Raw genomic sequence first — 26,284 nt, forward strand, 5'->3', positions numbered from 1 at the left:
GGACTTTTGCTTAAATTACTATTGCAGAGATATTATAATGATTAATTAAAGGAAGTGCTGTAAATTTGGCTACTAACTGAAGTGGAAGATGTGGTATTAAACAGTATTAGGTAGATGGTTCCAAAATGAGGTTTCCTTCTTTTCTTGAAAACATTTGCTTTTCCAGTATTTATACATAAAAGGGGGCACAAAGCTATCTATTAGTAACTGAAATGTCCAGCGTTAGTGTATTGCTTTAATATTTTTTTTTCCTCTTAGTTCTGAAAATAACATAATAAATATTAAAAATGGGGTGCAGCCTGAAGATACAAATGAAGAGAACAACTTAAATTGCTGTAAGTACCTCTACACAATTCCTCTTGTGTCATTACAGTAGAAATTAGACTATCTGCATAAGCAAGATTTTGACATCTAAGGTATGGGCATTAGATATTGATAGGAGAGTTTGTCTTCTGATTAATTTATTTTAGTTAAATTATTTCTAAGGTTTCACTGTAGTCTTAATGATTTTAACATTAAAAAAAAATAAATATTTTTTTTCTTTTTTTAAGAGTCTGTTGGCTGGCTTCATGGAAGTCTGATTTGTAGCCTTTGCAGTGTACCTAATTTATTTTTGAAAATACCCATCAAGAGGGATTGTGCATTTCTTGCTCTTATTTACAGACTTTTCTGAGACTGTTGAAAACCCACTTGAGAAAAATGTGTTGGATGGCCTTATGACATTAATTTTGTTACGTTTCCATGATATCGTATGGAAAGCAGATTTATTATCTGAATGATATAGCCCTTAGAGTTTATTGAATATTTCACACTGTATTCTGAGATGTTATTAACAAGCAGCTAATGCACAGTTCATAAAAATAAAAAGTATATACCTTAAATAATGACATAGGGTACAACTATTGTACCAATAGGAAGTAAATTACAGAGGGGTTTATGGCTTAAATCAGATTGAAGAAACAGAGACATTTTTTATGGCATTTCAGGTCTTTGGAAACAATACAAGGTTTTCCTTTCTTGTAGAAATGCAGACCTGAAAGAGCATGTACTATTAAGGCTCAAGAGTCCAAAGTGGAGAGAAATAGGCATGAGGAGCAGCCATAATAAAAAGGAAGAAAACAAAAAAAAATCCTGGGCTGTTGATTAAATGTTCTTTGGTGATTGTTTTAATTTCACAGAATTCAGAAAAAAAGTGAGGAAGGGGGGCTCTCATAAGGCTAATTCAGTCTGCTCTACAGTTTGACATACTTTGAATGAGGAACGCTTGAACAGAAGACATGTTTGGGAGTTGGTGCCTTATATAGTAAAAAATCAGTTGCTCTTAGGGCTGGCTTACCCTATTTGATGGAAATGTAAAAGTGGGATTTCAGTCCTGTTGGAGTTTTTTGTTTGCTTGCTGTTTGCTAATTTTTTACATAAGCATTAGAAACATCAAATTTGTATAAAATTTAACTGTTGGTTAAAGCCATAAATATTGGGAAACTGGTATTTGTATTGTTTGGAAAACCATTTGGAGTCTGGACAGGAAAGGTGAGTGGTGACTATGCCTTTGTTCAGCTCGGCTCTTGGTGGTTTTGAGAGGTGAACCAGTTCTATTTAGTTGGCCAGAGTTTGGCATAGGTTTCTTTTGTGATCTTCACTCATTCTTGTTGCCTTCATTTTCACTTCTGCTGAACTTCTGAGAAAGCTAGCCAGCCCAGCTGAATGAAAGACTTGAATGAAAGAATGAAAGTCCCAAAGTAATCTGCATTTTAAAAATAGGCTTAGCAGTTGAAAAACACACAGTGAGCAAGCAGTCAGATTCTGACAGATTCAACCCTAAGATTCTTGGTGTATTATGAAGAAAGGACTTTGTAATCATAATGCTTTTGTGAAAGCAACACAAAGAAAATAAGAGAGTCATATTAAGTTTTTGTCCATTCTGGAGGATTTCAGACTATAATATAAAATAGTTACTACCACTGAGGGCAAGATTATTTGCTTAAATAGTAATAAACTATACTCTTTTTTTCTGGCAGGAATACTTGTTTGCTTATAGGCTGTACATCCTAAAAGAGTTTTTGATGGTGAGAGCTATCTGGTTTTCCTTGTTTTGTTTCAGTGCACAGAAGAAGAACACAAGTAGTTAGCAAAATGTATTTAAATAATGGAGTATGCAATATTGCAACACATTTACACAAGTGTAACTAAATACTGATTACTAATTACAGATGTGCCTGAAATACTGTTTACTGCAGGAGTCTCTATACAGTATCCTTATAGTTAAACTCAAGCAGCTTTATTATTTAACAATCTGTGCTGTGGTATCTAAACCATTTAAACTTATTTCAACAGCTGACCGATCCAGCCTCCTGCATGAGTTCTTCAGTCCAGTGGAAAAACTGTTCTTGGAAGGGAACAGTTCTGCAGGCTTAGATATTCACTTCCTTCCCTTTAATCTGGAAAAACGTTACTGCACTGTCATTCTGGCTAATGAGCAGGTAAGAGTAGAAGGTATGTTCATAGAATCATAGGGGTTGGAAAAGACCTCTGAAGATCATTGAGTCCAACCCCCCTGCTGCAGCAGGAACACCTAGGGCAGATCACACAGGAACGCGTCCAGATGGGTCTTGAAAGTCTCCAGCAAGGAGACTCCACAACCTCTCTGGGCAGCCTGTTCCAGTGCTCCATCACCCTCACAGTAAAGACATTTTTCCTGATGTTGAGGTGGAACTTCCTGTGTTGTAACTTGGTGCCGTTTCCCCTCATCATATCACAGGGCACCACTGAAAAGAGACTGGCCCATTCTTGACATCCACCCTTCAGATATTTATAGACATTAATAAGGTCCCCTCTCAGTCTTCTTTTCTCAGGACTGAACAGCCCCAGGTCTCTCAGCCTTTCCTTGTATGACAGATGTTCCAGTCTCTTAATCATCCTTATAGCCCTCTGTTGGAGTCTTTCCAGTACATCCCTGTCCCGCTTGAACTGGGGAGCCCAGAACTGGACACAATACTCCAGATGTGGTCTTACTAGGGCAGAGTAGAGGGGGAGGAGAACCTCCCTTAACCTGCTGGCCACACTGTTCTTAATGCACCCCAGAATACTATTGGCTCTCTTGGCTGTGAGGGCACATTGCTCTCCCATGGATAACTTCTTGTCCACCAGGACCCCAAGCTCCTTCTCCATGAGGCTGCTTTCTAGCAGGTCAACCCCTAATCTGTCTTGGTGCATGGTGTTTTTTCTGTTCTGTGAGTGATTTTCATGTCATGGTCTAGTCAGTTAAGAATCGGGATATGTTTTCCAGTTATGTGTGACTCGAGTAAATGAATATACAAATTGGTTATGTACATGCTTTAAGGTAAAGTTTTTGCATGTATATGCATTTATAAAGATGTGATCTATTTGCAAACTTTTGGAAATTAAAATATCTTCTTTTTCAGATTTTTTTGGGTTAACATACAATATTCCTGTAATTCTTGGAGGTGTTGCTTAAGAAATCACTAGAGATTTATATAAAATTACAGGCTTCAGCTAAGAAATTTAAACCAAAGTTTACCGTTCTTTTATCTCCACATGAAATGCTGCAAGTTAGTTTTCACTGTAAATTCATTACAAATAAACATTATACTGTGAGGAATGTTATTACTTTGTTGTTTTTTCTTGGCTACTCAGCTACAAAAAAATACGGAATTTAAATATTTCTTGGTATGGGAGCAAGAATAATGCTTTTGGATGAGCCAGAGGAAGGCAAAGGATTAAGTCTTTACTGTACTGTACGTCTGTCTGTATTTATCACTGTATGTAGGCTATGCTGTCAGAGTAGAAAAACAATAATTTTGCTCGCTCTGTCCCTTTTTAAATTTTTCTGCCAAATTTAATTTAGTCCTTGTCACTAATGTAGGTGAAACTTAGGAGCAGATTGTATGTGAATACTGACTCCATTACCTTTCAGTTTCTCTCTACTCATGTTACCTGGATTTTGCCATATATACTTAATTGAAATGGATCTCATTAAATAACCAAGATCTGTTTTTGACCAACTATCAGAGGTTAAGAGTTGCACTCCAGTTTCTTTAATATCCCTATAATCCTTTGTCTAAGTGGTCAGTCTTATTTTCATGTTTTTAGTCCATCTTTTTACCTCTTTAACCTCCATGCTGTGTTTTGTCTCTAGCTGTCAGTGTTTTTCAACACCCTGTTTTTTTTCTAATCTTACATTCTGCTTCTTGCTTTCATAGTACTACCTCAGTGTTTTAGCTTTCCCTCTCTGCAGTTATGTACCTCTGTCATTCTCTCTGCCATGTTCTCATGACTTTTAACAATACATCAAAACCTAAATTGTTTTTTTTTCTTCTGCATGTTCTCAGATTTCATGTTTTTCATTACTATAGAACAAAGGAAAATAAGACTAATGCAATGATGCCCAAGCCTGTCTGTCTGACTCTGTCCAATATTTGAAGCCATTTTTTAAGAAAACACGCCATGTGGTACAGTTCACTTGAGTTTTTTGAAAATTAGCAGAGAGATAGAAAAGGGATAGTCTGTTAAAGCCTACAGTGAGACAGTGAACTCATGCCTTATTGACACTGGGGAATTGCCCTTGAAGAGGCTGTTTAAATGTCCCCATGTCAAAGGATGTGGATTGTGGAATCACTGTGGATGGTTCAATGAAAAACCAATCCAGTACTCAGCTTAATTCAAAATAAAAAAACGAATAGGAAGCAAATAGGCATCAAAATGTGAAACCTCAGTATACCTTTCTAAGGAGCTATGGTATACACCTCTTGAATATCGTGTGCAGTTCTAGTCACCCCAGCAAACACTGTAATAGGGATAGGGAAAAAAAGAGAGAGAAACAAGGATCATCAGAAGGATCCTTCCTTATAATTATTCCTAACCAAATGAAGTACTTTTTCATACAAAATGTTTCACTTAGATAACTCAGCTATCATAGGACACTTTGAATGCTAAAATTTTTAACTAGTTCAAAAGAAATTAGACAAACTCATGAAGGTAAAGTCCATCAGTTTAATTCAATGAAATATCCAGATGCAGTCTCTAGACAAGGAAGACCCTAACTTACTTGTTTCTGGGAGCAGATCTGAGAAGGATCTTCTTTTACTTACTATGATTTTACACTCTTTCTTTAAACCTCTGCTATTGGCATTCTCACTGTGTATTTCTTTATTAGAAGCAGAATTATATACTCTGGCTGAGAAAAAGATGCTCATGCTACATTAGCTGTAGAGCCTGGAAAGTCAATAATTTAATAAAGAGAAGGGAAATGGAGACATGTTAATAGCAGGAGAACAAACCTAAAAGATGTGGTCAGCTATGGAGCAGTTATACTTCAGGTGGCAAGGGAAAAAAACATTTCTGACAGCCCCAGTGTTGCCTCCAGCAGTGATGTAAAAACACCTTAATTTAGACACCTAGCTACCAGCTACTGTTCTTAACAAAGAACTAGTTTGGGCCTGTAGCAATAGGACAAGGAGTCATGGTTTTAAACTAAAAAAGCGTAGATTTAGACTAGGTATAAGGAAGACATTTTTTACAATAAGAGTAACGAAACACTGGAACAGGTTGCCCAGAGAGGTGATAGGTGCCTCATCCCTGGAAACATTCAAGGTCAGGTTGGACAGGGCTCTGAACAACCTGATCTAATTGAAGGTGTTCCTGCTTATTGCAGAGGGGTTAGACTAGATGACATTTAAAGGTCTCTTCCCACCCAAACTATCCTGTGGTTCTATGACCTTATAGTAGTAGGAAGCATTAATGCCTCTGATAAACTTTTCTAAAGTTTGAAATGACAGCACAATTTTATAACATTTATCCAGGATTTTTTTCAAATTTATTTTTTTTAATTGAAATCTACATTCTTCAAATTTTTATTGTAGATCTTTTCAGAGAAGGAATTATATATTGGTTAACATAATTGGGTTGCTTTTCCTCTGTGTCTTTGTTTCTGGGAGCTAATTTAAATGTGGACCCATGATTTCGATTATAGTAATTTATGAAGTTGTAATTTCACAATGTCAGTCCAGACTTGCACAGCTATATAAATTAAACCATTCATTAAGAGAGCACTTTACTATCTGTTGTTTTCAGTTATTGACTTGTGAGGAGAACTGCAAATTCCTAATAGCTATACATTCTTTTGAAATGTCACTTAGCAATCTAATTAGATAAAAAGTTAATGGTATTTGAACAGTATATTTGTTAAAATAAAATCCCTACGAAATGTTGATGCTGTCCTGTTTACAACTCATGGAGAATGGAAATATAAAGCATTAAAACTGGAGATATTAGCTAAACTCTCAAAATACCCCATCTGTTTCAAACCATCTGGAGAAACCTCAGCAGAAAGAAAATAGGATTTGCATTATATGAGATCAAAAAGAAAGAATTCTTCAAAGCAAAGAGAGAAATAGGGAAGTTTGTTCCTACCTATAAGCATATTGATGTCAGCAATGACAAGAAAAGTAATTGACAGCAGAATGGCATCCTAGCTACCAGTACCTTAATGAAATCACTTGTATATGCTGTGAGCTTGTTAAACTGTCCTTATGGAATCAAAACACTGTGTCAAACAGGAATAATTCCTGTTTAAACTGGTTCCCAGGAGTGACTATTAGTTTGTGTGTGTGAAACCAATTTTTCTGTAGGTTTCTTTAATCGTTCTCAAAGATTTGCCTGAACTCTTGAATTGATGAAGGGGAGAAATGGCCATCAGAGTTGAATTACTTTCTTTTTGCTGTGTAAGAAACATAATTGCAATGTCTTCAGCCTTAACATACATATCTGATGAAAATATGAATAAAGATAAAATAAAAGCAGACATGTTATTGACTAATACTAAAGAGAAAATAATTGTATTGGTTGGCAGATGGACTGAATTATATAAATAAATTATTTCCTTCATACCTGGAATGAAGATTAAAATAATAAAAAATATGCATTTTTAAGGCAAAATTTTACAGCATGTGGCTTATGAAAATAAAGAGATGACCTTCTGTGCAAATTATATCCATTGTAGGAGCAGGATTTTATCCTTTACCTTGCAATAAGTATAAGCTAGTGTTGTCCAAAAAAAGTTTGTTGTCAACAAAAAGAAGTTGTCAAAGCATTAGTAATATATTTACCAAATCTCATGCTGACTCCAGATAGATCTAAAGGTACCTAATTTAGGTATCTTTTAGTTTGGGTATTTCTGAAAATGGCCTTTATAATTTGGAGTACTTTTAGTGAGTTAAAAAAAACCCACAACATTTTCTTTCATTTGCACCTTATTTTTTGTTTCATTTATGATTCAAATGTTTATTTTTCTGCTGATTAATGTTACACTTTCCTCTATGACAAATTTCTGTCTTCCTTTGTTCTAGGTCTTCCTTATGTTAACTTTGAAGCTTCTGTCAATTTTCTATTCTTTCTGATGAAATAATTAAGATTTGTTAACTTTACTTAAAGAAGTTGTACATGATGCTAACCTGCCTTGACTTCTGCTCTCTTTTGCTTTCTAGAGAAATGAGACTGGCTCAAACTGACTGAACTTTTTTTTTTTTTTTCTTTAATTCTTAACAGTGAAGTGCAATGAAGTAAGCTTGTGTATATGTTTAAAGTATATGTGGCTATAGGACGTAATTAAAAATCCCAATGTTGTATTTTTGGGCCAGGGTTTCCTAATTCAGATAAATTATATGAGGAGTATTAAAGGATCCAATGCAGTGAAATTTCTTGACTTCTCATATTTAATAGTCTCAATTAATGGTACTTTATTATCACAGTAGGGTTTGAAATGAAAATTTTATTTAAACATAGTTTAAAATAATGGGTGTCGCAAGCTGGTACCGGGGGGCTACCTGAAAATGTAAAGTATTTCACAAGTCAGATGTTAAGTGTTAATCGGATATATTGTGTTTTGGTTTCAATGTTTTGACTTCTCAGTTGTGTGGATGTGTATGCTCTTATGTTTCAGATTGGAGAATTTGTATACCTGATAGAGGGAACAGGTGATATACCTTTGCCTACAGGATTGCTTCCAATGGATAGTCCACATGTTTTGTATGTTAGCAGTACATTAGAAGGTAAAGTGAATGGAAGGGAGAAGAGTAAAATAGAGCCAATCATTCTCTTTTGCAAATATTCTTTGCTTCCTGTGCATTTTTGTTAAAATTAATTAAATAGATATGGTAAAAGCTGTAATTTATAGTGAAGTGTAAGAAAGATATGACAGTGTAATGATCAGATACTTTTAACATTGTCCAGTCCATTCTCTGCAGAGCAGCAGCTGGTTGTTAGCTATCTTACCCGACTTTCTTGTATTGTTTTCAACATAGTCTACAGAAATATTTTTTCATAAATTCTCATTTTGCTAGTTCAGAATATAGGTTGTATCCAGATGAACCAAGTCATCTTTGTCTGTAATTTTTGTAGTTTTTAAAACACAAAATATGTGTGCGATATTGTGATTTGACACGTTGTCCAATACTTTTGTCTTCAAACAGCCAGTAATGAGCTGCTGTGAGTCCTATTTTAGAGACAGTGGAGCTAATGCTTGATTTAATTGCTGGTGACTTCTTTAAAGGGCATGCAACATCATCTAGGGGGGTAAAAGAGTGGCGGTGTTGTCTAGGTAGCAGAGGCACGTTTAAACTTTTGTTACTGTCATAACGGTGCTAACACTTAAGTCTAGGATTTTTATTAACTATCAAAAGAAACTTTTGGTTTGGATTTCATGCTCTTCATTTTTATTTCCCCATTATGATTTTTTTAAGGAAGTGTTACTGATGTAAATAGCATGTACTAGAATAATTGCATGTAGCTAAAAATAAAAGGTACTTTGCATTTTGGCTTTTCTTTGGAGACTAGGGGTTTTCAATACCCCGTGAAGCTACACTAGGAACTTACAAATGCTGGTGTGGGTTTTTTTGTGTTGTTTTGTTTGTTTGTTTGTTTTTCTGTTGTTGTTTTGTGTTTTTTTTTTTTAATTTAACAGGTCCAAGAACAGTAGAGCCAGTTTTATATTTGACATGTGCTCTTGGTCAGAGTCTTGAGGAAAATCTGAGAGTTCCGTTGATCAACGAGTCAAGAGAGAAGGCTCTGGCCATTGCTGCACAACAGCAGATGTCAACTGTTGAGTATGAAAGAAGAAAGATCACAGGGACTCTGCACAGCAGTAGTGTTCGAGTTGCAACTATATTGTTAGGACTGTCCAAAGTAGAGGTGAGAAACACACTAATCAGTTACTGCAATGATTTTGTTCTTGATTTGTAGGACTGGAGTTTCAGAAACTAGTGTGCAGTTTCATGCTTTTTTCACACATTCTGTAATCTGACAGTTATTTATCCCAGTTCTCCTCAGACACTGCAATAATTTAGATGTTTATTCTTCCTCATGCCATGCTATCAAGAAGCCCTTCCTTTAAGAAATCTTGGCTGCAGTTAAAAAGAACACTAACATTTTACTTCAGTTAACTTCTCAAAAATATTCATTGATTAAAAAAGCTTTCGTACTCCATGCAATAGATATCTGCATTATTATCCTTCCTTATGCAGATTTTTGTAAGATACTAGAATTTTCAAACTGGATTTTTTGTTGTTGTTGGTAAAGAATAGACTTTGAGAATAAATCAAGGAGCAGAAAATACTTTTTATTTTCTTGCCATCAGTACAAAATAGTTTTGAAAATCCACAAATCTTCCTTGTGTAGCTGTAGCTCCCTACTTTTACATCATTCTAACCTAGAGGTACTTTCCTAGGAGTTTGACATCTAGAAACAATAAATTCTCCCAACATAGTCCGTTAACATTTAATTAGTACTTGTAAATACATTTATAATAACAATATTGCCAAATAAGCAAGCTTCTTTTTAATGCAAAGTTCAAATGTAACCTTCTGTGGATGACAGCCACACTCTAGATTTTAATTTCCCTGTGAAGCTGATGTTACCTGGCCTCAAGCAGATTGCTGGGTAGCTGTGTTATTCCAGTTTCCCAGATAGACTGTTCCCTGAGTGTGGTTCTCTGTGCTATATGATTCCCAGTACTAAGAGTTATCTCTAGTGTCTTGATGGTGCTAAATTTGTGCCTTTTGTTTAAAGACAAATTTAAAAAACAATATAAAAGAAATTAAATGAGGAAAAAAGGAAACAGTAGATTTAATCTGCTCTATGTTTGTAGTGGGACAAGAATTGTAACCATGTAATCTAGACTCAAAATTTCCTTTTTGGATTAAGATAATCCACTGCTGTGGTAACTTTTTAAAAACTTTTCACAATTGAAGTCCCTTAATATTACATGTTCTGAAGCTGTAGATGTAATCAAGACAAAACATAATAGGAACACTCATACCTCAAGGTATGTTAAGATCTAGGATGAGTTTCAGAATTACTTCTATTGAAGAAGAGTGAAGGGCAATTAGATTAGTTATAAAACGGATAATGATTAATGCTAATACTGAAGAAAATATGTGAGAAATGAAACTAATATGTAAAAAGAAATATTTTGCTCCATGTACAGAAAGTCTTATAATTGCTTATGAGAAATAGAAGGGGAAAGCTCTGCTATATCTGATGTAGAAAAGACTTGATATTAAAAAATATCTCAATATGGTAATCCACTGTGCAGATTAATTTCTGAAAAGTGTTCCTAACAATTTTTTTCATAAATTCTTACTTACTGTCTGTATAAAAATGACAGTATAGAGATTTTGGTGGTATTAATTAAAGAAAAAAATGTTGAGGGGGGCTGATGTCTTGGCAGTAAATTTGGAACTGAAGTATGGTTTTAGGTCCATTGTGTAAATGGCCTCACCACCATCACGAAAAAGAACCCATCCACACGTGCTGTGGTTTGATGACTTATTTATGCTCATCAAATTCTTTGGAACATATGTTGTAGGTTAGAGATAAATGTAAAATCTCTGGAATTCCATTGCTCACTTTTATTTCTATTTAACCTTTCTACTCACTTGCTGCAGGTATAATTCTGTTATATAACTGACAGACAGGAAGGAAAATGCCCTTCCAAATTTTTCCCTGTAAAATGGAAGAATAAATAACTACATTATTTCAATTCTTAATAAACTGTACCTTTTACTCTTGTTTACTTAAATAACATAGGAAATAGTAATAAAGGTAGGCTGTATTTTGGAGTCAAACTGGATATGCATAATCAGTAACTTGTGCTTTATGTTTTTTACTCGACAAATCTATACAGAATCATAAAATCACAAAGTGGTTTGGGTTGGAAGGGACCTTAAAGATTATCTAGTTCCAATCCCCCTGCATGGGCAGTGACACCTCCCAATAGACCAGGTTGCCCACAGCCTGTGCGTGGTTGAAAGACCTAGCTATTTTGTACTGTATTTTTACTGCTTCTTTTCCTTGCTGTATGAAACAAAGATATATTTTTATTGTCTTTAGTGATTAGTTACTAAAAGATAATGAATTTTTATCTCTTTCCTATAAAAGTTGTGCTGATCAGAACCTATTTATCCTGTTGCACCAATATTAGATAATGTGCAATTAGAGTACAGAGTGACAGTGAACAAGTCTGAGGAGCTTGGAAATGAGCATTTAATGGAAAGGAGTAGGAGTATTAGCTAAATCTTTATTTCTATCTCTTACTCTATAAATAAGATTAAAATCACCTCATTAAACACTTCTGCTAGAAATAGAATTTTAATAGGTTTTTTACAATCTTAAGCACTGAAAGACTTACTCACAACAAGGTTTTGTTAGTTAACCTGCCATTCTTCCTCTCTGTACCCCAAAAGTAACCTCTACTGCCACACAATCCAAACCATTTGTTAGTACACTAATGATATAAGAAAATATTTACAATTATATACAAATATGTTCAGGAATATGCAAAAGCCTCTCGCCTCCCCCCACCCTCAGCAGCTCCCACAGCTCTCTTCTTAGCTGTGAACAGTCCCAAAAAATCCTGGACTGCTGCTGGAGAAAGCACAGAGCACTGAGGGTCAGGAGAGCTCAAGCCTGGGGTTCGATGGTGATGGGTAGACAGAGTCCTCCCCGGACGCCGGCCATGGATGGAAGAGAAGGGAAGAAGAAGCAGGAAGGAAGTTGTCTTCTGTGATCTCTGACCTTCCTCTGAGCTTCTGTAGATACATGGAATGTATCTACCTAATGTGTCTCTGGCCGATTTTGCTGTCTGTCTAACCTTTGTTACTGATGAATAAGAGAAAGCTGTAGGTGGAAAGTTTACGTGAACATAAATAATGGGGAAAAAAAGGGTATCTGGAAAGAAAGAGGAGAGAACATGGAAGAAGAAAATAACTTTTTTAGATTGAAGTTGCAAATGGTGGTAAATAAGAGGAAACAGAATAAAAGAAAGAAGGAAATTATAGAATAGAATGCAGTCATTAGGTTGGAAGGAACCTCAAAGACCATCAAGTTGCAACCCCCCTGCCATGAGCAGGGAACCCTACCTCTAGACCAGGTTGCACAAAACCTCGTCCAGCCTGGCCTTAAAAACCTCCAGGGATGGGGCATCAACAACCTCCCTGGGCAACCCATTCCAGTTCCTCCCCACCCTTACAGGGAAGAATTTCTTCCTAATATCTAACCTAAATCAACCCTCTCTCAGTTTAAAACCATTACCCCTTGTTCTATCACTATCTTCTCTGATGAAAAGCCCCTCCCCAGCTTTCCTGTAGGCCCCTTTCAAGTACTGGAAGGCTGCTATAAGGTCTCCCTGGAGCCTTCTCTTCTCTAGGCTGAACAGCCCCAACTGTCTCAGCCTGTCTTCACAGCAGAGGTGCTCCAGCCCTTTGATCATCTTGGTGGCCCTTCTCTGGACTCTTTCCAACAGGTCTGTATCTTTCTTGTGCTGAGGGCACCAGAACTGTACACATTATTCCAGGAGGGGTCTCACCAGAGCAGAGTAGAGGGGCAGAATCACCTCCCTGGCCCTGCTGGCCACACTTCTTTTGATGCAGCCCAGGATGTGTTTGGCTCTCTGGACTCCAGCACACACTGGTGGCTCATGTCGAGCTTCTCATCTACTACCACCCCAAGTCCTTCTCCTCAGAACTGCTCTCCAGCCATTCTCCCCCCAGCCTGCATTTGTGCTGGGGTTGTGCCAACCCAGGTGCAGGACCTTGCACTTGGCCTTGTTGAACTTCATGAGGTTGGCACTGGCCCACCTCTCCAGCCTGTCAGGGTCCCTCTGGATGGCATCCCTTCCCTCTAGGGAATCAACTACACCACACAGCTTGGTATTGTCAGCAAACTTGCTGTGGATACACTCAATCCCACTGTCCATGTCTCCAACAAAGACGTTTAACGGCACTGGTCGCAGTACTGAGTCCTGAGGGACACCACTCATCACCTGCCTCCATTTGGACATTGAGCCATTGACCACAGCTCTCTGGGTGCAGCCATCCAGCCAATCTCTTATCCCCCGAGTGGTCCATTTGTCAAATCCATGCCTTGTCAGTTTGGAGATGTCATTTGGGACAGTGTCAAATTCCTTGCACAAATCCAGGTAGAGGACATCAGTTGCTCTGCCACCATCCACCATCATCTCTGTAGCCTTGTTGTAGAAGGCCACCAGATTGGTCCGGCATGACTTGCCCTTAGTGAAGCCATGTTGGCTGTCACCAGTCATCTCTTTATTTTCCATGTGCCTTAGCGGACTTTCCAGGAGGATCTGCTCCATGACCTTGCCAGGCACAGGGGTGAGACTGACTGGCCTGTAGTTCCCTGGGTCTTCCTTTTTCCCCTTTTTCAAAATAGGGACTATTTTCCCTTTTTTCCAATCAGCAGGGACCTCACCAGTCTACCATCACCTCTCAAATGTGATGGACAGAGGCTTAGAAATTGCATCCACCAGCTCCCTCAGGACCTGTGGGTGAATCCCCTCAGGTCCCATAGATTTATGCACCTTCACGTCCTTTAGATGGTCACAAACCTGCTCTGCTCCTACAATGGGGGGTAATTCACTCTCCGAGTCCCTGTTTTCACCTGTTTTGGTCTTTGTGTTGAGGCTGGAGCACTTGCCAGAGAAGACTGAAGCAAAGAATTAATTGAGGACCTCAGCCTTCTCAATATCCTGTGTTGCTACTTCACTCGTTCCTTCAGGAGAGGGCCTACACTCTCCTTGGTTGTCCTTTTCTCCCCAACATACCTAAAGAAGCTTTTCTTTTTGTTCTTCACATCCCTGGTGAAATTTAATTCTAGCAGGCATTTGGCTCTCCTAACCTGATCTCTAGCTGCTTGGACAACCTCTCTGTAATCCTCCCAGGATACCTGCCCTAGCTTCCCCACCCTATATCCTTCCGTCTTCAGTTTGGGCTTTTCTAGGAGCTGCTTGCTCATCCACACTGGCCTCCTGGAGTTTCTACCTGACTTCCTCTTAGTTGGGATGTAATGCTCTTGCATAACAAGATTACAATAGCTAAAATTCGTTCACTTGGGTATGCATGGGGAGGGATGTTGCAGTTAGTGACATGAACTTCAAAATAACATGCCCCGGTTTTCCTTTTTTCTAGAATCTTGAGTTAGACCTGACTTCTCAATACAGGGCTCTTTCATAGTTATAAATGCCAGTAATCTCCTCATGTAATTAAACATAACAATGAGAGAAGAAGTCCTGTTGAACAAACATCCCAAACCTCAAGCTTGCACTTTCCACTGTCTCCAGATGTGTCCTCGTAGTTAAGCTGTTGAAAGTATTTACTTACTCAATTTGCCTCCCTTTGAATGAGCAGAGACCTTGTGCACTTGAAGCTATGGCTTCCAGTGGTTGGCTGATGTGACAGAATCTTATTTTATATCTGTCCAGTTCTGACCTTCAAAGTTTGTGCTCTTCACAGTCCCCCAGGATTCAAGAAGGAATTTTTGAACTTCTATGTGACTATAGAAAAGTTGTTAGCTCAGTTTGAACAGTTTACTTTTTTAACTACAAGTGGGTTTTTATTTTGAGAAGCAATCGTGTCCTTGAAGAGAGAACATACTGTAATTAAGAAGTTACATTAGATACATTTGAATGGGAATGAACTTTTCACAAAAGAATCTGTGGTCAGATTTCAATTTGTTGAAGTTGTAAGTGGGACCAATGTCTTTTTTATTGTATCACTTATCTTTTCATACGGGATTATAGGAGATGACAAACGTGATTGATCACAGCGATTCTGAGAGATTGAGATAAAAAAATTCTTTATTCATGAGGAGTGGTTTTAGTAGTTAATTCCTGGAAGGAAGAAATGGGGCTAAATTAGGATTTGGAATATTAAATGCAAGGAAAAAGTAAACTGCCTCATCACTCTAATATAATCTGCCATCCTTTACACATCCTTTACAGAGCGCAGATGGTAAATCTAAGAAACTACCTTGAAAAATTTATCAGTCTTTGAAAAGTATCAAGTTTAATTCTGCTGCTTTATATACCCTCCAATCCTTTTTCAAAAAATTATTTGAAAAAAGAAATCAATCTTGGGAACTGAATGCAAATACTGTTCTTAACTGGTAATAACCCTTCCACACTTGGAATATCACAAGCCATTACATTGATGAAGTACATGTTGGAATTAGTCTTAGATGTGCAAGTGATAATGACAGTTAAAAAATATTAAATTCTGTTTAACTGCCCTGGAAAATACTAAAAAGGAGAGCAGCTGCATCATTTTTCTGAGTGGTGTTGGACTTTTTCTCTTTTCTTGGAAATATTAGCCTTTGAGGCAACAGTGTTAAGTCTTGTGTATGTTTGCAGGTTTTTCCTTTCCTCTTTCAAAAAGATCTAGATCTCTCATTAAAAATATTTTCTTTCTTTACACTTTGACAGGGTACCAGGAATTATTTGAAATGTTCAAAGACTACGTATTTTTTTCTAACATAGCTTTACAAATGAGATGTCATGAACAAGGTTCTTAAAATAAAGCACTTCAGTAATTTTTTAAATCATAAGATATCTTTTCAAGACAATTATAATTAAAATATGTTGAGTGCTCCACCAAAGGTCATCTTACGATAATTTTGTCAATTAAGACTTCCCAAAAGTTTCTCATCATGTTGGATTTTTATTTCAGTGTTGGAAAATAGTCTACTTACCAAAATAACGTGTAGGTATAAATTCAGATTTGAATATGCAGAAGATCAAAGTAAAATTTAAGCTGTTAAGTATATGTAATTATTTCAGTTTGCAGCTTCCCATAACAAGTGAGAATGAGTTATCTTTTTATCACTGCAAAGTCTTCTGTCTCTTTAGTCCTATCAAAGAGTAAGGAACTTGTGATTAATACAGCAACTGAATTATTAGCACCTATTGATTTTTTTAAATTTATTTTGTATGTGTGTGAGAGAGACTATCAGTGAACTTTTAGTCTTGCATGATAGAATTTAATAAATAGTGAGGGGTTTTTTCAACATTTACAACAATTCTATTTGTTCCTTCTGAAATCGTACTTGCACCTTACAACTGGTGAAAATACAGTAAAAAAAAAAAAGTTAACATTTTATTTTGATGAGTATTTTTTAGTCACATACAACTGTCCGTTTATGCTTCCTGGGGCAAAAATTTTGACAAGTACTCTGTTTCTATATTTATTTTGTCAAAAAACTGTATTAGCAACTAAAGCTTAACAGATCCCCAAACCGCATATGTTCTTTGTGTTTAACACTATATTGACACTTTGGGTGGATAGATTAAAACAGAGTGTATGTTTGCTTTCTGAAACTGACAAGGGAATGTGAGTTTTGTATTAAAAGATAAAAAAAAACCCAACCACAATACAAAGCACCAACCAAAAGCAGTACCACATGTCAGTTGATTTGACCATATTACACTTAATGATAATTCTTAAGAACAATCAACTTTCCTTTTAAATCGTCTTTGTCTTCCCACAATGGATCTCCATTCCTTGTTCCATTGCACTGTGTACTGCAATACCTGCTGTCCTGACATCATTTAAAATCAATAAGGTTTGAGATTATACCCATTTTCCTAGCACAAACTGAATATTTTTGTATTTATCTCCTCTTTAGATTTGCGTCAAGAGAATTCACAATAGTCACTACTTCAAAGACTTGTATATAAAAAAGATGCGACTAGTTTCAGATTTTAAATTTCTTCAGTGTACAGTTGATCTTGAGCATTGCAATTATTCTGTTATTGGATCAAACATGGCAATTTTGAGCAAATAGTTTATTAAATCACTGAATTATTTCTGTAATGCTTTCTTAAAGGAATCAAATTTATTTCATTAAGAGGTTTAGATGCCTATTTTGAAAATGCCTTTATGTAGTATGCTAATCCTTTACTAATATGTTTAATGCTGCTGATTAGCAATGCTTTTTACCATAAGGAGGAACTTATTTTTTCCTAAAAGTAATTCTAAATGCTTTGATTTCTAAAATATATTGTCAACATTAACATAGTTTTCTCTCACAAACTATAAAAATACTTTTTCCTTTTCATGCTTTCTGTTATTCATAAACTTTATGAAGTAAAAGAAGAAACATCTGTCTGCATCTGGTACAAAATACGTGTTGTTTTTTATGTTTTTTCTCCCCTTTTCTTGCCTTCCCTGTATACTTATAAAGGCTTTCAGAGTGGTTTCTAGGTAGAAGTGTTTTTAATGCATTTTTCTTTTAATGTTTCAGTTGCATGATGTCTAAAAACAATTATACCAGGCAGTTTTTGTTTAGAAGGATCTCTCAACAATTGGCCTAATTACCAATTGAGTTTTAGAATTATACCCTTAACGCCTGTATAATTTTCCATTTCTTAACTTAAAATTAGTATGAGATGATTGTTCATGTGTATACATGATTCCTTTGGTTCCAGAGACAGGCACTCCTGAAACCTCGTAAATTGCCCCCAGAATTAAAGTATGTGGATTACACTGTAGAAGTGAGCATGCAAGAATACTTTCAGATTCCTGAGAAGTTCTCCATTCCAGTGTTGGCATCAAGCAGAGTTAATTTGGAAGTTCCATCAGCAAAAGACATTTGTTCTCAGAAAACAGGTAAGAATAGTCTTAAATATGATGAATTTATGGTTTGTTGTTTTGTTTGTTTGTTTGTTTTTTTCTCCGAGAGTATCTGTACTTCTATGGTTTACCTAAATAGATTCAGAAAATGCATATTCTCTCCATTCTACTATTGAAGCAAACATCAGTCTTGTCTTTTTCATCACTACACAAATTCTATCCTATTGCCTCAAAACAGGGCTTTCCACTTGCCCTAGGTTTTCTGAAAGACACACAACCACAGGAGACTTGCTCTAGAAGAGAAAACAGTTTGTTTTTTTCACCTGACAGATCCTGAATTTGTGCTTATTTCTTACTTCTGCTTCTCATGCGATACTGATCTGTGCTCAAATTCACCCAGTTTTACCACGTATCCTTTCTTGTTTGCCTTTCCTCAGTCAGCCAGTTGGAGGTGTCAACTAATTGTACACCATTTTCTCCCTGACCCTCTTCAATGAAAAGTTGTGTATTAGTCTTCAGAGTGACCTTGTCAGCTTTGGTCGGTCTCCATGAGAGAGAAAAATGTAGCAAATCCATCAAATTATTTCATCACTTACTTTCTTGATCAATAGAATCCTTCTGCATGTTTCTGCACTTCACTTCTCCAAGTGTCATAGGAATCAGTCATGTGCTTTCATGGTGTGTGTTTGTTTTCATACTTCATGTATCCCTTGTGTTTTGGTTTCTTTGTTGTGTGTGTGTTTTTTTTGTTTTGTTTTGTTTGTTTTGTTTTTCTTTTCTGGAATAGAAGTAACAATTCTTTATTATTTCTGACAAGTCTTCATTCAGGTTCATTCTACTTATATTACTGTCTTGGTACTGTAAAACAGTTTAGGGTGTCACTAAACATGTTTTTAGGAAAGTGACAATATTTATCGCGGTATTAGAAGCAAGACTAGCTTGATGAGTACCGATAGGACTAGCAATCAGTAGAAGTTATAGAATAGATGTAACATAAGTTGGAGGCTGAAAGATGTCTTAAATGACAGGACATTTAAATGCTAGCTAAAATCCTTTTATTGTCAAGTTAAAAAAAGAATTGCCTGTGTTTGTAGTAATTGATGTAGAGGTGAGCTAAAAAAAGTCTTAAGGGCTTTGTTGAGTGGTGCAGGGGATTATTTGGATTGCAGTGTAGAAGAGGGGAATACCAGGCGGGAGAGAGAGTGTAATCTGCATGGAGTGAGTGAAATCTGCATAGACAAATCTGATAAGGACATATCAGACCTCATCTCGTGATCTGAGAACAAAGGTTGTTAACTGACCAGATGACAGGCCACTGTTGCTTATCAGCTTCTCAAATTATTTTTTAAGTAGAAAAATGAATGAATTTGTCTGAAAATTTTAGAATATCAATTGCTAAAATGTAATGCATAAACTATGTTCCAGTAAGGAATTGGTTATTTTTCTATTATAGAAGCTCTCATAGCATTCTCTAACATACATGGCCATGCCACCCCTTCTCCTTCCCTTTCTATCCCTCCTGAAGAGCTTGTAGCCATCAATTGTGGCACTCCAGTCATGTGATGCATCCCACCATGTTTCTGTGATAGCCTCTATGTCACAGCTTTCCTGGTGCATCATGGCTTCAGGCTCCCTGTTTGTTGCTCATACTGCATGCATTGGTATAGATGCACTTCAGATGAGCTAATGATTCCAACACCTTTTTTCTGCTGTGGGCCCCATTTCCTGCCAGACCCTTCTCAGGTGCTTCCATGATTTCTAAACATCTATCTTTTCCCTCAAATGAAACGACAGACTTAGAATCCTCCCTAGTCCACCATCCTTCAAGCCCTGGCATGTTTCTCTTGGGCTTGTCCCCAACAGGCCCAGTTATCTCCCCTTCCCCCTTCATATCTAGTTTAAAGCCCTGTCAATGAGCCCTGCTAACTCCTGCCCCAAAAGCCTTTTCCCCCTCTGGGACAGGTGCATCCCACCTGCCACCAGCAGGCCAGGTGTCTCATAAAGCAGCCTGTGATCGAAAAACCCAACACTGCCTACGGCACCAGTCACGTAGCCATGCACTGATCTGCAGACTCCTCCTGTTTATCTCTTCACCCTTTCTTGCAACAAGTACGGAGGCAAACACTACTTGCACTCCAGACCACCTAACCAGCTGTCCCAGGGCCCTGAAGTCTCTCTTCATTGCCCTTTGACTCCTTGTAACAATTTCTTCACTGCCAGCATGAAAAACCAGCACTGGATAGTAGTCAGAGTGCTGCACCAGATTAGAAAGTTTCCCTTTAAGTTCTCTAATCTGAGCCCCAGGGAGGCGGCAGACTATCCTGTGGGATGGGTCTGGTCAACAGATGGGCCATTCTGTTCCACTCAGAAGGGAGTCACCCACCACAATTACTTTCCTTTTCTTCTTAGTTGAAGAAGTCCTAAGATGTGGACGTGAGCGACAAGCCCTAGGTGACTCACTAGATGAATCCACCTTTCCATCATCATTTGCCTAGCCCTGAAGTTCCAAAGCCTCATACCTATTTTTGAAGGCCAACTGGGAGGGTTGGGGCGGGGGGGGGGTGAAGACTGAGGGTTTTCACTTGCCTCTCCAAGGAGGGACCTCTCTCCATTGCTCTGTGTCCCATGGGTCCCCTCCTGTCTGATGATAGGAGGGCAGGGGATCAATCACTTGTTCCAGAACCTTTTCCTTTTGCCCTTGCCTTAGGGTGTGGCTCCAGTTATTAGTTTCTGCTTCTTCTTTATCCATCAAAGGAAGTTATGAAAGTTTCTGAAAGAGGGGAGTAAGCAATGAAGAGTCAGAACTTAATCATACTTCAGTGAACACAATCTTTTTTATATTTATTTTTACTTTCTAGGACACTTAAATAGTTACATGAGGGAGAAGAATGTTAGGATGATGCAGAGAACTAAATGGGGCTTTGGTAATGGATTCATATAGGTGATGAGCTAAAGAACAGCTGAAAAATGGAAGCTGAGATAGCCAGCTAATAGCATGAAAACAGACAAAGATGTGTTCAGTACAATGACAGTGATGGCTGATTCAATGTATTTGTTGTCCTAATGAGGAAACACAGGAATATTTAGAGACACTTAGAAGTTCCAATATTATGACAGAAGTCCCCATGTGATCCTGTAGACAGAGGCAAAATATTGGTCTCTTCTGAAAATTTTGTTAGCTTCATTACCTAAAGAAGGGAAAATATTTTATTTGCAGTGATAGCTTTCCTTGGGGTGGGAGTAGCTGCTTCTCTGAAGAAATGACAGAGTGCTTAGATTTATGAAGAAAAACAAAAGGTCGAAGCAAGCTAACTAAAATCAATCCTTGGATCAGAATTTCTTAGACTGTAGTAGCAAGAAAAGTATCCAGCCAATATTTTAAAGACTCTCCCAACAGGGAATTAGAAAGTAAAATCAATGCCACTCAACATATTTTGTTGTAAAATAGATCTTCTTGAATAACCTTGTTACATTTTTGGCAGTATTACAGATTGAGTAGATAAAAATAATGCAGTATGTTTATCTTCCATCCAGTGTGACATCTTCATCAAAACCCAAACCATGTGCTTGTATGGAACTGAAATAATATATTGGCCAGATTGAAAAGCTGTAGTAAATTTTGTTGTTAGTTTCTTGTTGGAGAGTCATAAGAAAGTGAGCCCTTACGAGCCAGTACTTGTTGGACAATGTTAACTGCTTTTCGTCAGTAATTTAGACGACTACATAAAGTCACAGAATCACAGAATCCTAGGGGTTGGAAGGGACCTCAAAAGATCATCTAGTCCAACCCCCCCTGCCAGAGCAGGGTCACCCAGAGCACATCACACAGGAATGCATCCAGGTGGGTCTTGAATGTCTCCAGTGAAGGAGACTCCAGAACCTCTCTGGGCAGCCTGTTCCAGTGCTCTGTCACTCTCACAGTAAAAAAAAAATTCCTGATATTCACATTGAACCTCCTATGCTCCAGTTTGCATCCATTACCCCTTGTCCTATCACTAGACATCACTGAAAAAAGCTTAAATCCATCTTCCTGACACTCACCCTTTACATATTTGTAAACATTGATGAGGTCATCCCTCTGTCTCCTCTTCTCCCAGCTAAAGAGATCCAGCTCTCTCCGCATTTCCTCATGAGGGAGATGTTCCACTCCCTTAATCATCTTTGTGGCTCTGCGCTGGACTCTTTCCAGCAGTTCCCTGTCCTTCCTGAACTGTGGGGCCCAGAACCGGACACAATACTTCAGATGCGGCCTCACCAGGGCAGAATAGAGGGGGAGGAGAACCTCTCTTGACCTACTAACCACACCCTTTCTAATGCACCCCAGGATGCCATTGGCCTTCTTAGCCACAAGGGCACATTGCTGGCTCATGGTCATCCTCCTGTCTACCGGGACCCCTAGGTCCCTTTCACCTACATTGCTCTCCAGCAGGTCAGCCCCCAACCTGTACTGGTACATGGCATTTTTCTTCCCCAAATGCAAAAGTCTACACTTGCCCTTGTTGAGCTTCATCAGGTTTCTCCCTGCCCAACTCTCCAGCCTGTCTAGTCTTTGTGGAGTTAGCAGATTTCATGAAAGAATAATTAGTTGAAGTTCCTACATACTTATAAACTATGTATTTTAGCGCAACCAAACTAGTAGTATGAGTAGGATAGTGTCTGCAGGTAAGAGGCTATTTTTATTAAACAGCTGTGTGACTAACAGTCCTTTTCACTAAGATTATTATCTCAGTGTAAACTCTTTTGTAATGCTGAAATGGCCAATGAGATCTACAGATAAATTAAAAGTGTCATAATGAGGAGATGGTCTCTTAGAGCATGGTATTGGTAGAAGACCTAGAAAAGAAGTGAAGAATCTGGTGCTTGTAGCAAGTTTATGGGAATTCTGAAAGAATTTGAAAAACACAAACCACAAAAATGTTCCAGTGCTAGAAAATAAAGCTTAGGACAAGAGTAACCCTGTGATCACTTTGAATTTTGTGTGCCTGCCAAGCAGTTCAAGCATAGCCCCTATAGTGTATTTGTCAGTGTGTTGTGACCCAATAAGCCTGTACTTATTGCACGTGGAATGAGATAATCTAGTAAATCTTCCATTAGCAGAGTGTCTAAGGATGCAGTCTAATCTTCATATGAGCTCTGTTTTAGACTGAGATTGTTAGAGATCCTTTCATCTGCTCTGTCCATTGAACTGAGACTCGAGTACCCCCATCCCTCATCCCCCATCCTCTTAAAGCTCCTCTTTGATTATATGCAGAATGTATTTTGTAATTCTCTGCTGTGTAAAAATTTTGATACATAAGAGAACCCATCACATGCCAAGCAATTCTTCACCGTTGTCACAAATAGGATCCTTAACAGCTTTAGTCTCTCTAGATCATCAGAAGTAGAAATACTCAATCCCCGTATAGAGCTCAGGAGAATGGTAAGTGACAGTAAAACTGTGATGCTTTATAAACCAAAGGATACTGGATGGAGTATTTATAAACTCTTGTTACACATATTTAACACTGAAATAACGTACCATTTTCTTAGTGGTGAGTTATTAAAAATAAAAAGGCTAAAACATCAAGTGAAATTAAAATAAAGACTCCAGATTTTAAACAGTTGGAGCATCTGAAAACAGCTCCATGCTTCACCAAACTAACAAGTTGCTGGATTCCTTGGATAAAGCATCCATAGAAAGGCTTTGATTGTCTTGCCTCGTCTATCTCTGTATGTCTATGTTTCCAGAGTTACTCTTGGTTTGAGGTTTTAGCTAATGGATTCTATCCCTTTGTTCCCCCATATTTCTCCCAACCGTTGTTGAATCTCTGATTTGTCAGCAAGTCATTGGTTTTGTGGTTAATGATAAAAACAAGATGTGAAATTGAAGTTAATGATGAAATTGTTTTGCGATAAGTGAAACTACAAACACAGGAATGACAGCCAGTACAAAGCAAAAGGGCTATAAGACCATCAATATTAGACTGGAATCACAGAAGGGTTTGGGTTGGAAGGGACCTTAAAGATCATCTAGTTCCAGCCACCCTGCTGTGGGCAGGGCCATCTCCCACTAGACCAGGTTGCTCTTCCTTGCACTGCTTTCTTCTTCCTTCCCTGCCCTTCTCTTCCCTTCTTTTTTCCTCTCCTCTTCTTCTTTCTGTCCTTCTATCCTCACTGCTCCCTCCTCTCTCCTCTTCTCCCCCCTTCTCTGCCTGCCCTTCACTTCCTTGCCCTCCTCTTTTCCCTGCCCTTCTCCCCTCCCCTCCAGACCTGGACATGGTACTCTAGGTGGAGTCTCACAAGAGAATCACCTCTGTCGACCTGCTGGTCATGTTTCTTTTGATGCAGCCCTGTAACCTCATTATTATGCAGCCATAATGAAGTACACCTGCTCCTATAATTCATTCTTATCAAACCTGTCTTTTCTATTCTGCTTCCTTTTTTTTCCAAAGAAAGCTTTGACTTCTAATGAAAGTTAAGAAACGGTTGTGATAAGCTTTTCAGCAACACAACCAGCAGGTTTAATTAACTGACTATCATACTAAATCGAACCCCATCATTATATAAAAGAATTATTGTGTAACCATTTGGTTTAAGGTATTCTTGACCTATTTTTTCTCCTTTAATCCCTTTTATTTTTTGTCTATAGATATGAGCAAGGGATAGGCTAAATGTGGAAATAACAAGATATAGTTGTGTTATGATCAGATGTTTCCATATAATATCTCTGTTGATGTTGGAACTGGGAAATTATTTTTTCTTATTAAACAACCTTTAGGATAGGTGGCTTTATAATTATTTGTATTGTTTATATTCTGTCTAACGTAGCAGGATTTAAGGTCTTTCTACCAGAAATAACGAAGAGTGCTTAGGTTGTATAATATAAATACATTGGTCACTTCATTGTGTGTAATATAATTTCATTTAGAGGAGCTCAGAAAATACCCAGATTTACATGCTATTGAATTTTAGTCTGATATTTACTGGCAACTAGGTCTCAGTTTCGTATTCTAGCCCAAAATCTGGAGCTTCAGCAGCAACATGGCACCTTAATACCTGATATTTTTTGATTCTGTGTTAATTTATGAAAATTTTACCCATGAATAACTGAGTCTATGTTGAGCTGGTTTTGATTTTTTTTTCTCATGTACCCCAAATTATAGTCTGTAGTTAGAAATATGTGATGTTATGTTTTCATTGTTGTACTTTCCAATAAATAAAATGCATAACAACTAACAGTCAAAAATTAAATTTTAAATCATTATTTGGCATGCATCATTCTTACGGTTAGAGTGGAAAAATATTTTTCAGTGTTTCCCTTTTATATTTTATATAGTCACATCAGATAGCTAAGTAAAAATATTTACCTACATTGTATCATCTATAGATGGAATTTATAATGTAAGTAATATTTTCTAATAAATATATAATTTCTTGATAATTATATGCTATGCAGTAAAATTTGCATTATTTTTTTTTTTAATAATATAATAAGGTGGTCAACCTTATCTCTTGTCACGGTTTGACTCAGAATCAACAATTAAACCAGCAACAACAATGCTCTTGGATGCCTTCCCCCTCCCGGGTAGGGAAGGAGAGAGAAAAATAGGAGAGACTTTCTGGATTGAAATCTAAAGCTTTAATTAAATACTAATGATACAAGAAAATATGTACAATTATATGCAAGGAAAGTGCAAAACTCTTTTGCCTCCCAACACCCCCAGCAACTCCCACGGCATCTCCTGAGCTGTGAGCAGTTCTGAAATGTCCCAGAGCTGCCGGAGAGAGCGGCAGAGCAGCCAGGAGCTGAGGGGAGAGTGATGAGGGTTAGGAACGCACGGGCCTGGGGATCAACAGTGATGGATAGATGGAGTCCTCCCTGGACTCTGGCCATGGATGGAAGAAAAGGGAAGAGGAAGCAGGAGGGGGCTTGACTTCCATGATCCCTGAATTAGATATGGTGTGAAATACTCTTTAGCCAATGTTGCTGTCTGTCTAGTCTGCTCCTCCTTATGGGAGGGTTGCAGATACGGCTTCTGCACCTTTATGATGACAGCTTTATGGATCATGTCATAAAGGAGACAACCTGGAAGAATGCCCTGCTTGATCTGCTGCTTGTCAATAGAGAGGATCTTGTGAATGAAGTGGAGACCAGAGGTTGTCTCAGCCACAGTAACTACGAGGTGATTGAGTTTAAAAATCTCTGCTGACAAGAGGAAAACTGCCAGCAAAGCTTCAACACCAGACATGAGAAGAGCAGATGTTAGGTTGCTCAAGGAGCCTCTGAGTCAAGTACCCTGGGAAAATACACTTGCAGGAGCTGGGGTTCATGAATGCTGGTCACTTTTTAAACATTGCCTCCTAAGGGCACA

At 37.7% G+C, this 26,284-nt stretch overlaps 1 protein-coding gene across 1 annotated transcript in view; it reads left to right on the forward strand.

Annotated features, from left to right (window-relative positions):
• Nucleotides 1–26,284, forward strand: part of CFAP47 (cilia and flagella associated protein 47) — a 307,875-nt gene that overhangs the window by 128,524 nt on the left and 153,067 nt on the right. The window contains 5 exon segments of the mRNA XM_051614860.1: nt 259–335; nt 2,335–2,480; nt 7,958–8,066; nt 8,978–9,204; nt 17,789–17,969. Of these exon segments, the coding sequence (XP_051470820.1) occupies nt 259–335; nt 2,335–2,480; nt 7,958–8,066; nt 8,978–9,204; nt 17,789–17,969 (740 nt within the window).

This window comes from Apus apus, chromosome 1, assembly GCF_020740795.1.
Source record: "Apus apus isolate bApuApu2 chromosome 1, bApuApu2.pri.cur, whole genome shotgun sequence".
Lineage (NCBI taxonomy): Eukaryota > Metazoa > Chordata > Aves > Apodiformes > Apodidae > Apus > Apus apus.